The sequence below is a fragment of the Miniopterus natalensis genome, chromosome 21, assembly GCF_054644295.1.
Source record: "Miniopterus natalensis isolate mMinNat1 chromosome 21, mMinNat1.hap1, whole genome shotgun sequence".
Classification (NCBI taxonomy): domain Eukaryota; kingdom Metazoa; phylum Chordata; class Mammalia; order Chiroptera; family Miniopteridae; genus Miniopterus; species Miniopterus natalensis.
In genome coordinates, this window is record NC_142101.1 from 12,181,170 (window position 1) to 12,196,941 (window position 15,772).

The 15,772-nt window shown below is 36.7% G+C and overlaps 1 protein-coding gene across 6 annotated transcripts in view; it reads left to right on the top strand.

Annotated features, from left to right (window-relative positions):
- CDC42BPA (CDC42 binding protein kinase alpha) overlaps positions 1–15,772 on the top strand; it is a 145,261-nt gene that overhangs the window by 64,965 nt on the left and 64,524 nt on the right. For all 6 annotated transcript variants that reach the window (XM_016201428.2, XM_087828890.1, XM_016201421.2 and 3 more), the window contains exons 9-11: positions 1,945–2,024; positions 4,488–4,654; positions 12,787–12,909. In XM_016201428.2, coding sequence (XP_016056914.2) covers positions 1,945–2,024; positions 4,488–4,654; positions 12,787–12,909 — 370 coding nt within the window. The remainder of the gene's footprint in view (positions 1–1,944; positions 2,025–4,487; positions 4,655–12,786; positions 12,910–15,772) is intronic.

A 15,772-nucleotide genomic window follows, 5' to 3' on the forward strand; every position in this document is an offset into this window, starting at 1 on the left:
CATTTTGAGGCTTGACAAATTAACCCAAGGTAAATAAATTGAGAAGCATCTATTCATGAAAAACCACTGAACTTGGTTAAAAACAGCTCCCTCCCATTTCCCTTAGGTTTGGGTGGGGCAGTAGAACTGCTAGCATGGAGCTGCTTATAAACCCAGCAGCTTTGCAGCCAGAGGGGCTGCCTTGATTTGGAGAGCTAAACACCCATGCCCACGGGTATTGCCACTAGAAACAGCAACCTTGGTAGGAAATGAATGGGCAAAAAAAATCTGCAGGCTTACTAGCCTGAAGTTGTAGCCCTGTTTGAGGTGAGTGGCAGACTAGCAGGTTAGCCAAATGTTCAACCATTTTTGGCTCATAGGCAATACTAAAACAGGCCAGCAGAGTTTGTCAGCTTCTGCCCTAAACCATTAGGTTATGTCAAATTGGAATTTAGAAAAATAAGAACATAAAATTTTTGGTTTTTGCCTTTTAGTCTTCCTAATTTGACTTGTCATTTTAAATCAATTATTTTATTTCTTATGATTTAATTCTGCACTGACTTTTTATATTAATTTTATATCACTTTTCATTGTTTAGTAAGTGCCATATTCAAGGTAGATAAGAGAAAGATAAGCACCATATGATTTCACTTACACATGGAATCTGATAAACAAAATAAACTAGCAAGATAGAAACAGGCTCATAGATAAAGAGAACAGACTAACAGTTGTCAAAAAGGAGGGAGGGAGGAGGTTGGGGGGGCTGGCTGAAAAAGGTGAAGGGAATAAGCAAAAAAAAAAACCCCAAACTCAGACAATGGTATGGTGATTAGCCAGAGGTGGAAAGGGGGGTGGGGGAGGTAGGAGAGGGTAAAGGGGGGATCAGTGGTTGATGGAAGGAGATTTGACTTGGGATAGTGAACACACAATACAATATATAGGTGATATATTATATGATTGTACACCTGAAACCTGTATAATTTTATTAACCAATGTCACTCCAATAAATTCAATTTAAAAAGAAACCTCTCTTATATTTCCCTCTGTGAACCTCACAAAAAAGAATTAATTAAACTTTCCTCATCAGTGTTTTATTATAGGAATTATATTTACTGCTAACATAAATTGTGAGTCATTCCAAATTAAATACATAGTACAGTCAATTCTGATTACTTATGGTAGTTATGTTCAATAAAGTTGCCGTGAACACTGTATTAGTGAATGTTGAACGGTTGCCCCTTAAGGCAAAGTAGGGTTAGGTTCCTGTGAGCCTATGGTCAAGACATTTTTATCAACCCATCAATACCTAACTTTGTTTTGTGTGTGTTTCTGTTTAAATATTGTTGATTGATTAACATTGGAGCTCACTGCCAACAGCACTGTAACTCATGCCTGAATGAAGCTTATCTGACAAGTTTTTTTGTAAGACACATCACAGCCTTCTTGCTTAGAAACAAAAGATGGCACTTGGAGGCCACTTTAACAGCAAAATCACCCATAAAAAGCATGAAAATGTGAAAAGCATGGTGCACTTAGACTCTGAAAGAACACTTGTTTCATGAGAAATGAAACAAGAAGGCAGAGCGCCCCCTTGTTCAATTCTAGCTGGAAACGTGTACGTAGGGCAACTTGGATTTTTCTTTGCTCTGTACATGTCTGCTAAAGAGCTGTGAATATTGATTTTGGGTTACAAATAAATTTTAGTGACCAGGCAAATTTGCAAATATGGACTACATGAAAAATGACTGTACTCAGTATCAGTCAGACTTTTCATCTTTTATCTTCATTTTATTAGAAGTTTACAATAACAGTGGTTATGGTCTAAATATTACTAAACATCTGTGCCAAACTTATCAGTGTTTATAAATTGAACGGTCACACATTTCCTATTGACAGTTAATATTTATTACCCAACCTACAGGTCATAGTTATTTATTTCTTACCAGATGTTTTTACCTCTTGTAGGAAACAATGCCCCCACCAACACATACTGCATTTTCTGGCCACCATCTGCCTTTCGTTGGTTTTACCTATACTAGTAGCTGGTAAGTTTGAAGAGGTAACATAATTTGGACATTTTAAAGCAAATTAAAATGAATTGTGATTTTAAAATATATAAGGTATAAGAGAACTTTGTAAATCAAAAATTTTAAAATAGGTTGGAGCTACTACTGGAATAAGTTAGACATTTCAAAATGAATAGAAAAATAAAAAAATTATAACTCATTTTGGAGGAGAAAGAATAGGACAAATAGCTCAGAATCTAACTATTAACAGTGGGGCAAGAATTAGCGTTCCCTTGCTATTGAATAAATAATGGGGCAAGCATTAGAAGAGTTCCCTTGCTATGTGTTCGGAATCAGAATTTTCAACCCATTAATTTTAACCATCTCGTCACTGACTCTTACTCCATTCGTATCTTCTCTTCACTCCCTCCCTAGTTTAAATTTCTATGATAATAATTATAATCACTCCTTGTAAGTGCCCTCTCAATCCCTTGACTATCTCATTTTGTTGCACTGGTTTTGCTAAGTTGACATCATTACAATTCCATTTTCTGCCTGTACCTGTGCAGTTCAGTGTCTAGAAAAAAATCTGTTACCATTCTTACTGGTCTCACTTTAAGGCCATGATTACCAACCTCAGGTGCCCCTTTTACTGCCCGGTAAATATGCCGTATTACCCCAGTGTATTCACTCTTCCACTCTCCTGGACATCTATTTCATATTGTATACTTCCCTCTGAGACCTCTGTCATGTTCATTCTCACCTAACAATCTCTCTTCCTTTTTCACTGTGAGGTTGAAGCAAACAGCAGAAAACTCATTACCACATTTACCACCCACATACCTCTGGACCCATATAATCCTTTTATGAACCGTGAGCCCTTTCCATCCCCTCTTGCCTGCTCCAGTACATTGCTTGCTGTTATAAGTTTTTCTGTGTCGTTTGCATAAGAAGATCATTTACGTCAACCCACAGACATGTAGTTTTTTCTCCCATCTTAAAGCAAAGTATAAAATCTCTCTTAATCCTACTTTCTTTACCTGCTACCAACCATTTCTCTGTTCCGCATTATAGCAAAATTACTTCCAACAATTGTCTGTATTTTGTCATTTTTTGCTCATTCTATTCTTTCTGACACCACTCCACTCTGTACTCCCATCATTTCATACAGACTGCTTTTATCCGTGTCACTACTGACCCCATGTTGCTAAATTTAATGATCATTCCTTGGGTTAGTCTCACTTATTTGCCCAGTTTCATCTTGTCATGATTCCTTCCATCAAAACAGGCTCTTCTCTTAGCTTCCAGGGCACTTGCCTGATTTCTCCTTACCTTTCTGGCCATTCCTTCTCAGTCCCACATCTGCTGCCCTCTAACCTCCCTTGTCTCGTGGCTTAGTCTTTGGATCTTTTCCATTTATACTCTTGGGTGCTCCCTCAGATACTTACTGAGGACTCCTAATGTGTATCCCAGTGGAGACCTCCCTGATCATCTACTTAAAGTCTCTCTTAACCATCTACTTCAGATGTTCATAACTTTCACTCTTACTTTCTCTGAACCTGTCTGAGTGATCTGCTAACAGATAAGTCAGAACATGTCATTCCCTGTTCAGGACCAAGCCCCACTGCCCCCACCTCTGGTTACTTTGTATCTTAACTTTAAACCAAAGTTCTTATAAGGCCCTACATGCCTGGTTCGCTTTGTTTGCTTCTACTACTACTATTCCCGTTGCTCACTCTGCTCTAGCACACAGGTGTCCTTTCTGGCCCATGAACATGCCAGTCATACTCTTGTTTCAGGGCTTTTGCACTTCTGTTCCATCTGCCTGGAATGCTTCTCCCCATATTCCCAGAGTTCCCCCCTCTGAACTTCATTCCAAGTTACTTTCTGAGTGATCACTTTCCCTGACCTCTTTATCTAAATTTTTATTTCCTGCTTCTTAGTACTTCATTTCCCCTTTCCTGCTTTTGTTTTCTCCTTAGCATTTAACATCTAATGTACTGAATATTTTACTTATTTATCTTGTTTATTTTTGTCTCTGTCACTGGAATATAAACTCCACCTTGGGTAAGTTGTTTTGCTCACTGCTGAGTGTCCAGTACTTCAAATATTTTTATTTAGAGGATTGCATTAAAGCAAGCATTTCACTTTCAAATTACAAATTCCAGTAAAGAGGATCATGGTTGGTGCTTTTGACTACTAATTCACTTAGATGGTTACATTGTTTTAAACTACCAGTAACCCTGCAGCAAATTTCATTTTATAATTTTTGGTTATTAAAATAAATGCAGGGTAATTTGGGCAATTTAAGTTTTCATTTTTTAAAATGCTGCTAAAAATGTCGTTTATGCCAATCTTGCAAAAGTGTTTTACAATCATTCTAGATGGCTAACTGTAACTAGATGTTCAAATCCATGTTTTAAATGGACAGTTTCAAAGGGTTATCATTGTTCTTCAAAACTTTGTTTCCGTGTAAAACCACTTTTTTTCTCTTCTCTTCAGTGTTCTTTCTGATCGGAGCTGTTTAAGAGTTACAGCAGCTCCCACGTCACTGGATCTTGATGTTAATGTTCAGAGGACTCTAGATAACAACTTAGCAACTGAAGCTTATGAAAGAAGAATTAAACGCCTTGAACAGGAGAAGCTTGAACTTAGTAGAAAGCTTCAAGGTATATATATTTTAAATATAATATTTTTCCTTTTTTAGTTGAACTCAGTGTTAGGAACTGATTATTATACGTGGTCGTTCTATCTGAAAAACTTTTTTAAGTAGGAAAAAATCAAGCTGTAGAAATCTATGCAGAATACAGTGTAATATTTATGTAAAGTCACAAAACTAACAGTAAACAAAATGGTATTTGTTTTCCACAGGTGTATGTGTGTATGTGTATAAATATATATGTGTGTGTATACACACACACTATAAAAATATGTAGGAATAAGTACCTCTGGGGAGAGGAAACTGGGACTAGTAGGAAGAAGGAACTCTTTTCAGCCTAGTAAAACACTTTATATTACTTTTCCTATTATATTTCCTCAGACCTTAAAAGTTCTAGCTCGTAGCAAACTGCCATTCACCTTTGATGATCTTATCTTCCACCGTATCTCATCCAGTCCTTCTCGTGGCAGTAAGAGTATCTTCCTTGAGATTACAGTATCTAAAATTCTTTATTAATTTCTATTTTAAGAAAACCTGACATAATCTCTTGCTTGTAATTTTCTGTTTAACTCTCTGGTGCCTTAACTCCAATATCCCTTTAATTCCACCATCATCTACAGTTCTGTCACGGTTCCTCTTTACCCTCAGTTCTCATGCTGTGTCAGTGATAATCATATAGTGCTCCTCTTTCTGTTTGTCTGATGCCTTTGGCAGAACCCCAACCCTGCTTAAATACAACATCGCTTCTCTAACTGCAGCTGAAGGTGGCTTACTTAAAATACACAACGTGCTGACGAATCCCACTTCAAGTTCATGAAAACTAATATCACATTGAGTCTTAATCTGCCCGGCAGTCCCACCTTTTCCTTAGCCCATTTCCCTACCCTCTGTTGCAAAATCCAGTGATCATTTCCCAGTGCTTATCTTTTAACCCATCAGCCTTTGATCCACTTGACCACTTCCCCCTCCTAATAGCTCTTTCTGCTTTTGGCTTCTGGAGCACTTTAATCTTCGGGTTTTCTTTTTCCTCACAAACCAGTTATTCTTAGTCTCATTTGCTGATTACTCCTTAACTCTTTGACAACTAAATGTTAGAATGCTCCATGATTTTAGTTATTCAAAACTAAACCTTAGAGTTATCTTTAAACCCTCTCATTCTCTCACACCTCACATCTGATCTGTCAGCAAATCAGGTCAGCTCTGCCACCACAGTGGGCCCAGAATCTGATTATCACTCACTGGGGTGCTACCACGCTGTTTCAAATGATCTTCCGCTCACCTGTGTTATTGCAATAGCTTCTGAACTGATTTCCCTGCCTTACCTCCCCTCCCCTCCTTTCCTACATCTGTCTTCAACATAAGAGCCAAGTAATCCTGTTAAAAATACAGGTTAGATCATTTTATTTCACTGGCTCATCCCCAGCCCTAATGGCTTTCCATCTCACATTAACAGCCAAACTCATTTAATGTATGATCCAGATTATTACCTTTCTTGCTTCATGCCCTACTACTGTCTCCTTTGTTCTTTCTATTCTAGCCATCCTGGGCTCCTTGGCTGTTCTTTCCACAAACTAGGCACACCCCACCCTCAGGGCCTTTGCCATAGCTGTAGTCCTGCCTTAAAAGTTCTTCCTTTGGAATTCACATGAATACACGTGACTCATTCCTTTACCTGCTTCAGGTCTCTACTTGAATGTTACCTTTCAGTGAGTTCTTTCCTGACCACTCTATTTAAAATTTAATCTTCCTTCATTCCCAGCACTCACTCTACCCCTTTCCTGCTGTATTTTCTTCAAAATAAAGGATGTGTCATGCAATGTATTTTACTTAATTCATTTTGTGAATGAGTGTGTACATAAATAGTCAAGAAACTTGTAACTATTAAGAGGGAAAGTGTTACAATAATAAAATTTTGCTATTATGCTTTAGAGGTCCAGAAGAGAAAAAGGCTCTGTAGACATCAGTAAAACAGACTGTTTTCTGTGTTTTTCCCCCAATATGTTGCTAAGATCTCTGCATGTGAATTAATTCCTCATTTTCATGCAAGTTAGTTTTGATTTTTTGATTATTTTATTTTATTTTTTAATCCTCATCGAGGATATTTTTTCCTACTTCTCATAGAGAGTAGAAGGGAGAGAGATAGAGAAACATCGATGTGTGAGAGAGACACATCGACTGGTGCCTCCTACACAGCCCCAACCGGGGCTGAGCCTGCAACCAAAGTATGTGCCCTTGTTTGGAATCGAACCCGGGACCCTTCAGTCTACTGAGCCAAAATGGCTAGGACAGTTGATTTTTTAAATTAAATATATTTGACCTATAACATTGTATAAATTTAAGGTATATAGTGTTTACTTGAAACACTTATATATTGTAATATGATTGCTGTTGTAGTGATAAAGTAGCACCTCTATCACGTTACATACTTATAATTTTGTCTATATTCATTATATTGTGCGTTAGTTCTCTCTATGGTTTATTTACTACTCATTACGTTTCTATCATTAAACAACATCAATCTTATCACCCACATCCCCACACCCTAGTAACCGCTATTTTACTCTATTTTTTATGAGTTTGACTTTTTTGAATTTCACATGTAAGTGATATCATACAGTACTTTTCTTTCTCATTCTGACTTATCTCAATGTACCATAATGTCCCAAGATCTGTCCATGCTATTGCAAATGGCAGGATCTTGTCCTTCCTCATGACTGAAGAACGTTCCGTCATGTGTGTACCACCTCTTTATCCATGTACTCATTGGCCGAATTTAGGTTGTTTCTACATCTTGGCTGTTGTGAATGCTTCATCTTCTGTGCTTGCACTTTGAGTACTTAAAGTTGAAATGAATCCCCTGCAGGCAGCATCTGTTGGGTCTTATTTTCTAATCCAGCCAGCCACTCTGTGCCTGTTGATTGGTGAGTTCAATTCATTTACATTCGGGGTAGTTATTGATATGGAAGGACTTAATACTATTATCTTTTTCTTTCTTGTTATTTTGAATTTCCATTTTTTTCTTTTTCCTTCTGTTTCTGTTTACCTTTGTAAGTTTATAGTTTTCCATGGTTATATATTCATTTCCCCCTTGCCTTTTGTTTTGTGTCTATATGCTCTAGATTTTTGCTTTGTGGTTACCATGAGGTTTATATAAAAGATCTCATAGATAAAATAGCCCCTTTTTTCTGTTCCTAGTCCTTTATCTTCATTCACCTGTAAAGATTCTATCCTTTTACTCCTTCCCTTTTATATTTTTGATGTCACAAATTATCTCATTTTTTGGTGTGAATTTGTTATCAAATTGTAGTAGCTATAATTATTTTCAATGCTTTTTTCCCTTAACACTTATGCTATAATTGTTTAACACCAATCTAAATTAGAGTTACAGTTTTCTAATTCTGTCACCTTAATCTTTTCATTTTAGCTGGAAGAGTTAATTTCAACATTTCTTATAAGGCAGGTCTAGTAGTGAACTCCTCAGCTTTTGTTTATCTGGGAAAGCCTTTATTTCTCGATATCAGAAGGATAACTTTGCTAGATCGAGTATTCTTGGCTGGCAATTTTTCTTTCTCAGTACTTCGAGTTTGTGATTCTGCCCTCTCCTGGACTGTAGTTTCCGCTGAGAAATCTGCTGATAGTCTAATGGGGATTCCTTTGTTGTTTACTTCTCTCTTTTTCTGGATTTCCTTAAAATTGGTTCTTTGATAATTGACTTTTGATCATTTTAATTTAATGGGTGTTGCAGGCCTTTTTTATTTTTAAATTTTATTTTTGTTTAAAATATTACAGATGTTCCTTTTTCTCCCCAATGACCCATTCCACCCCCTCCCCAGTCCCTCTCCCCACCATTGTTTGTGTCCTTGGGTTGTACATGTATGCATATAAATTCTTTGGTTACTCTGTCCCCCTCCTCCTCCCTGCCCTCCTCCATCCCTCTGACATTCGTCAGTCTGATCTATGCTTCCATGTCATTGAATCTATTCTGTTCATCAGTTTATTAGCAGATCTTTTTGTATTGAGATAGTAAAGTGTTATATCAGCTTCGTGGACTTGTATGTCTAGTTCTTTCACCAGGTTTGGGAAATTCTCAGCTATTATTCCTTTAAATAAACTTTCTGCACCCCTCCCCCAATCCTTCTGGCATACCCAATATTCATATGTTGGCTTCTCTAATGGACTTTGGATAACTCTTGTAGTTTCCTTCACTTTTTACAATATTAATTCTCTCTTTTCTTTCACCTTAATAGTTTCTAAAACTGTCATACAGATTGCTATTCTCTCTCCCATATGGACTGCTCTGTTTCCAGTGCTCTCATACATTCTTTATCTCCTTTACTGAGTTCTTCAGCTCCAGAATTTTTGCTTGGTTCTTTTATAATTTCAACCTTTTGGGGAAATTACTTACTCTGTTCATTAGTTTTATTCCTGAGTTCACTGAATTGCCTTTCTGAGTTTCCTTTGTTTGTTGAATTTCTTCATAACGGGTATTTTGAATTCTTTATCAGATTTCAGTATACCATGTATTTGAATTTGGTTGCTGGAGAATTGTCATTTTCTTTTTGTGATACTGTATTACTGCAGTCTTCTAGTGTTTCATGAAATGTGCCTCTGTCATCACATTTGAAGAGGCAAATATCTTTCTTAGGTAAAACATGGTTTCCTTTGATTCTAACACTTCAACAACTTGGCAACCAGAAGCCTTTCTTTTGTTTTCCAGAAGGTGGCGATATAGTACAAGTGTCTTGTTTCTCTTAAGGGCTCTGACTCACTTCTAAAGTTTTGAATAGGCTTAAAAAGGCTGGTGGCAAGGGAGGGGGAGCTGTGCTTAGCACCTGGGGCTTTGGGTGTGCTCATGGACTGGTGAGGGGAGCCCCAGAGGTCTGTGGGCAGACAGCAGGAAATTTAGTTCTCTTTGTCTGCCTTCTTCCCTTTCCTTTCCCTCCCCCAATCACTGAGGGGTCTCCTCAGTAAGCCAGGTGTTCTGAAGAGCATAGGGTTCCCTCCAGCTGCAGCCCTTTTGATCAGGCTGACTTTTACTCACCCCTTTCACTTTCTACCTCCTCTGCTAGAAAGGTCTCTGCTGCCACCCCTGCTGCTATAACTCCCATGGCTCTGTAGCCGCCTCCTAGGTCAAATCCACCCACTTTTGGATACACATTTGGATGGATCTCTTGGATATACTAGAGTGCTGTGCAGAGGCACTTTGTTTAGTTATGGATGTCCAATTAGTTGTAAATTGGAGGAGATAGAAAAAAAGAATGACCTATGTCACTGTGATTCTAATGTCACTCTGTTTTCATTTTTAAATGGTGCTAGACAAGCAGTAAAGCGTGCAAGTGCTCTGTTTTTAAGTGAAAGCCCCGTAAATGTTTACATGTGTACATTCATATAACCTCTACCCCAGTCAATGTGTAGAACATTTGTAGCACAGCATGAAGTTCCATCATGCCCCTTGCCTGTTTGCTTCCCACAGCTCTGAAATAAATCTATTTTATTTTCATTATTTTTACCTGTTCTTGAATTTCATATAAATAGTATCATATAGTATGATCTCATTTGTATCTAGCTTCTTTCACTCAACATGTTGTTTTTTAGATTCATCTGTTATGTATATATTAATAGTTTGCTCTTTTTTTATATTGCTGTTTAGTATTACATTGTACATTATTCCAAAAATTTTGTTTATCCAAAGTTTTGGCTCATATAACTAAATACAACAGATTGGGTGGCTTAAAAACAACAGAAATTTATTTCTCATAGTTCTGGAGACCGGAAGTACAAGATCAGCATCCATTATGGTCAAGTGAGAGTTCATAACCAGTGTCTTCTTGCTGTGTCCTCACCTGGTGGAAGGAGCTAGGGATCTTCAACAACTCTCTTTTATAAGGCCCTAATTTCATTCATGAAGACTCCACCCTCATAACTTAAGCACCTCTCAAAGGCCATATCTTCTGATACCGTCTTTAGGTGGTTACAATTTCAGCATATTAAATTGAGTGACACAAACATTCAGAACATAGCACCCAATCCGTTGCTGTTGATCATTTTGGTTATTTCCAGATATTGACTATTGCAACCCTAGTTTCTCTGAACATATCCCCCCCCTCTCCCTCCTCCCTCTCTCCCTCTCCCCCCCCCTTCTCTCTCATATGTACTTATTTCTCTTGGACATCTATCTAGGCGTAGGATTTCTGGGTCATGGAATAGTGTGCTTTTAGCTATTCTAGTGTCTCTATGGTGGCATTATGCTATAATTTTAATTTGTGCTTCCCTAGTAAGTAATGAGGTTGAGTGTCTTTTCATATATTTACTATCCATTTAAATATTTAGTCTTGTGAAGTCCCTAATTTAAGGTTCTTGCCCATTTTTTTCAGTTAGGTCTTTATATGCCCTTTTTTGAAAAATAACTGTTACTTTACCATTTCACAAACAGTATAAAAACCTTGCAACAGTCCTTTGTGTGATTGTTATATATTTTACCTCAGTGTTGTAAACCTTTCAACACATTTATTGTTACCTTCAATATTTATTACTCATTAATTTTAAAAATATATTTTTATTTACCCACATAGTTACCCTTTAAGTGCTCTTTATTTCTCCCTAGTGATTTATATTTCCATCTGGAATCATTTTTCTTTAATCTGAAGAACTTCCTTAAGTGTTTCTTTTGATATCTGACAAAAATCTCTCAGATTTTGTCTTAGATGCGTTTGCCTTCATTTTTTAAAAAAATTATCTTTATTGTTGAAAGTATTAGATGTCCCTTTTTACCCCCCCCCTTCCCATTGATTCCCTCCTCCCCACTCCCATCCCCTCCCCGGGAAGGATACTTGGCTGGGGTGGAAATCTAGCTTGGCTTTTTTTTTCTTTCATTGCTGTACAAATATTATTCCACTGTTTTCCTACATCCATTGTATTTGAAAATCCAACTATTAATCTTGGCCTCTTGAATGTACACTCTTTTCCCTCTCCGTGCTTTTAAGGTTTTCTCCTTAACTTGAGTTTCAAGCAGTTTTACCTGCCTACGTGTAGTTTACTTTGTATTAATATAAAGTCCTGTGTGGATGCAGTGAGCTTCTGGAATCTTGATTGATATCTTTTATCAATTTTGGAAAATTCTAAACTATAATCTCTGTGGATTTTTCCCCCTTTCACTCCTCTCCTTCTGGGACTCTAGTTGTATGTATCTTAGACTGTGTCCCACATTTCTGATCCTGTTCCTCCCATTCTTAGTTTTCTTTGTGTTTAATTTGAATATCTTCTATTGACTTGCCTCAGGTTCATAACATTAGTAGGACATACCGTCTAGGTTTGTGTAAGTGTACTCTATGACGTTTGTACAACCAAATTGCCTAAGAATGCATTTCTCAGAAAATAGTGTTGTTAAGTGGTGCACGACTAATATAGAACAATTAGTAATGATTTGTACTAACAAAAAGTATGGTGAGGTAGAGACTATTTAGGAACCCTCCATAATTATTATTTTAGAACAAGGGTAGCGTCCTTTCTGACATAAATGGTTTTAAAGTTTTCTCCATACCTTTTGATACTATCTGGGAATAGCCTCAATAGTTAATGTTTCTTTAATACCTTGCATCTTCTCATTAGAACCACAAGATAAATAATCTCTTTAAACTGATGAGCCAAAGTCATCTGTGAGTGGGCCTCCTCTTTCATGCATAAAAATTGGAAGGCCAGCGCTTCTACATATTGTATATTAACAACCCCCAAACCTTCCTTCATAGCCAGGTCAGTTTTTCATACATCATCTGACAGAACGTTTGTCACATGATGACACTTTTCTTCATACAGGGTGGGGCAAAAGTAGGTTTAGAGTTTTGAGTACTCAAAACACAGAATTTATTTGTGTATTATTTATTAATTACTGTATTATTTTCCATATTAACAAGTGTAAACCTACTTTTGTCCCACCCTGTATATTGTAATTTTAAAGACATACAGTGGAGTTTTGTGATTTAATTTTAATGTGTTTACATGCTTTTTTTTTTAATGGATAAGATGTGTTGACTAGTGGAATTATATAAGGATTTCTCTAGAAAGAAATATATATTGCCATTAGTTTTAAAAATTTAATGTATGGATAGATTTCTTATTTTTTTTCTTTTATTCTTCTTTTTAAAGAGTCCACACAGACTGTCCAAGCTCTGCAGTATTCAACTGTTGATGGTCCACTAACAGCAAGCAAAGATTTAGAAATAAAAAATTTAAAAGAAGAAATTGAAAAACTAAGGAAACAAGTAAGAGGTAAATTTCTGTGATTCACTATAAATGGAGTTTAGTAGATCTTTAAAAATGTTTTATTCCACACACACAACATTTATTGAGTACTTGTCATGTGTCATGTGGTCTGGGCTGTATGCTAGTGAAGGAGCAAATGAGAATGGTTCCTGCTCTCAAGGAGCTGACGTTTTGGCCTGGGAAAAAGATAAACAAATAGTTTTTGCAATACATACATGAAGGCTACAAAAAAATGAACATAGGTACATGGAGAGTACATAGGAGGCGCACCTAACCCAGATTTAAGTTAGCAAAGATGACTTTGTTGGAAGACCTATTAGTTTGGGATATTTAATTGGAATTTATCTGGCAAAATATACCTATGAGCAGGGGAAAGAGTATTGGGAGTGAGGAAGAACTGACAAGGGAATTACCTGTATGCAGGCATTATGGCATGTGAAATTCATTTTCAGTGTATTGCTGAGATTATAATTAATTTTGACAACGCTTGATGTACCTATTATATGCATTCATTAGTTCATTCATTCAACAAATATTTATTGAGCACCTACTGTGTGTACCAGGTGTTGTTTTAGGCTCTTGGGATGCTAGAAGGGACAAGAACTTCAAAATAGAGCAGGATAAGAGGAAAGGATCACAAGTGCGTGATGCGGAGTTTCATAATTTTAAGTAAGGTGGTCCAGGTATAAGCCTCATTGAAAAGGTGATTTGAACAAAAACTTGAAGACGGTTACGGGGCTTAGCCATCAGTTGAATTGGGAACTCATGTTGCAAGTAGAAGGACCAGCAAGTGCAAGGGCCCAGAGTCAGAAGGGGCCTCTTAGTTCAAATGAAACAGGACAGCATGGCTGGAGTAGGAGGAGCAAGCAGGGAGAATGGAAGCAGATGAGGCTGGGGAGCTAGAGGGGTGGAGAGCCCTTTTGTCTGATCAGTAGTCTTACTGAGTGTTTACAGGGCTTTGGGTTTTTTCTGGAAGTGAAATGTGAACCTTTTTCAGGGTTTAGAGTCATCCTGCAATCTGAGTAAGTTTAAAGAGAGAGCAGTCTATTTTATATTGATAACAGCTATTTATTCTCCCTGTTCATTATATAATTGTTTTAAGTATTTCCTCTCCATATATTTTAGAAGAACATCAGGCAAGCCTATAATGTTTCCTTCAGTCATGAAATATAATTTAGAAAACTGGAGAAAAAAATCCAATTGCATATACCCATATTTTTATATAGCATGCTCTTCCTTCCTTCCTGAAATTGCTGAGTTTCTTGCTTGCTTTCTGTTTAGAGAACTACTTTTAGCCATTTTTTAAAAGATGGGCCTGCTACCAACAGATTCTTAGTTTTGTTTCATCTGAGAATGTCTAAAATTTCCCCTTCATTCCTAGGGAATATTTTTGCTGGACATAGGATCTAATGTTCTTCTTGATGCTTCTTAAGCAAAATCTTTGTTTAAACAAATTACCCACTATTGAGGTTTTTATATCTTTTCTTTCCCTATAGTAACGTTTTCCAATATTTTAAAACTCTTAGAAAAATTTAGTAAATTTATAATTATTTACAATTTCATTTTAGTATCTGCTTTCCTCATTACACTCTGACTTCAAGAAGGTGGGACAAAGTTTCCTACCATATAATAGTCACTTAATGTATATTTTTTTACCATCTGCAGACCAAAATAAAATTCATACACTCATTTAATATTTTTATGAGAAAATGAGGATTTTTAAAAAAAATAAAACATTTTTGTAACCCATAATGCGCTTTATAACACCCACTCTTTTATTGCCTTGAGGTTGGTGGTTTGTGCCTCCATGAACTGTCTCTCTCCAACCCTAAACTCTTTCCCGCTCCCTTTCTTTCCCTCTTTCCCTCTCCCTTTCTTTCCCTCTTTCCCTCTCCCTCTCTCTCTCCCTCTCTCCCTCTCTTTCTCTCTCTTTTCCTCTCCTCCTCTCCCTCTCCTCCTCTCCCTCTCCTCCTCTCCCTCTCTTTCCCACTCCCTCTCTCTCCCCACCTCTCTCCTCTAAATTATGTAAGTAAAGGAAAAGTATAGTGAGTGGATAGGGACAATAATAGATGTTGTACTCATGATTAGAGGTAAAATCTCATCTCACATGAGTTCTGAATTACTTTAGAAATAAGAGCATAATGGAAAAGCTATGACATTATGCTCTGTGGATCAGAGAGAGATGCTTTCCTTGTTGTTCCACTCTCCTTCTGACTCCAGTCTTAGCCCCTTTGCAATTTATCAAATGCAACTTTGCAAATATTTTCAAAAATTCTAAAAAAACTATGCTATCCATAAAAGTATTTAGGCTTTCAAAATACCTAAGATGAATAAGATTTTAATCTATAACTTTAGGGTACTAAATATTAGTAAATTATTGAATTTAAGAAATCTTGAACCAGTTAGCATGTGATACACTGATACATTTATGTGACTTTTTGACTATAGGACTTATCTATATAAATGAAATATTTACTCTTCAGTTGGACTAACATAGTATAAATACTACTTCATTTATTGAAAGCACCAAACTCAACAACGCACAATTATTTGTGCATTTGTTCTCATACTTTTAATTTGCAAACGAATCGCCAAGAATCTTGTTAAAATACAGATTCTGATTCAGTAATTCTGATTCAGTAGGTTTGGAGTGGGGCCTGAGACTCTGCATTTCTAACAAGCCACCAGAGGATGCTAATGCTACTTGTCTGAGGATATCACTCAGAGTAACGAGGTTGTAAAGAATAGAAAATATCCTGAACAGAATTAACAATGAATGTGTTTTGATTTTTCTGTTTTCAATGGCTTCGGTTCTTTAAATATTGCCAGGAACATTTTATATCAATTTTTTAAACATATACTAAATATA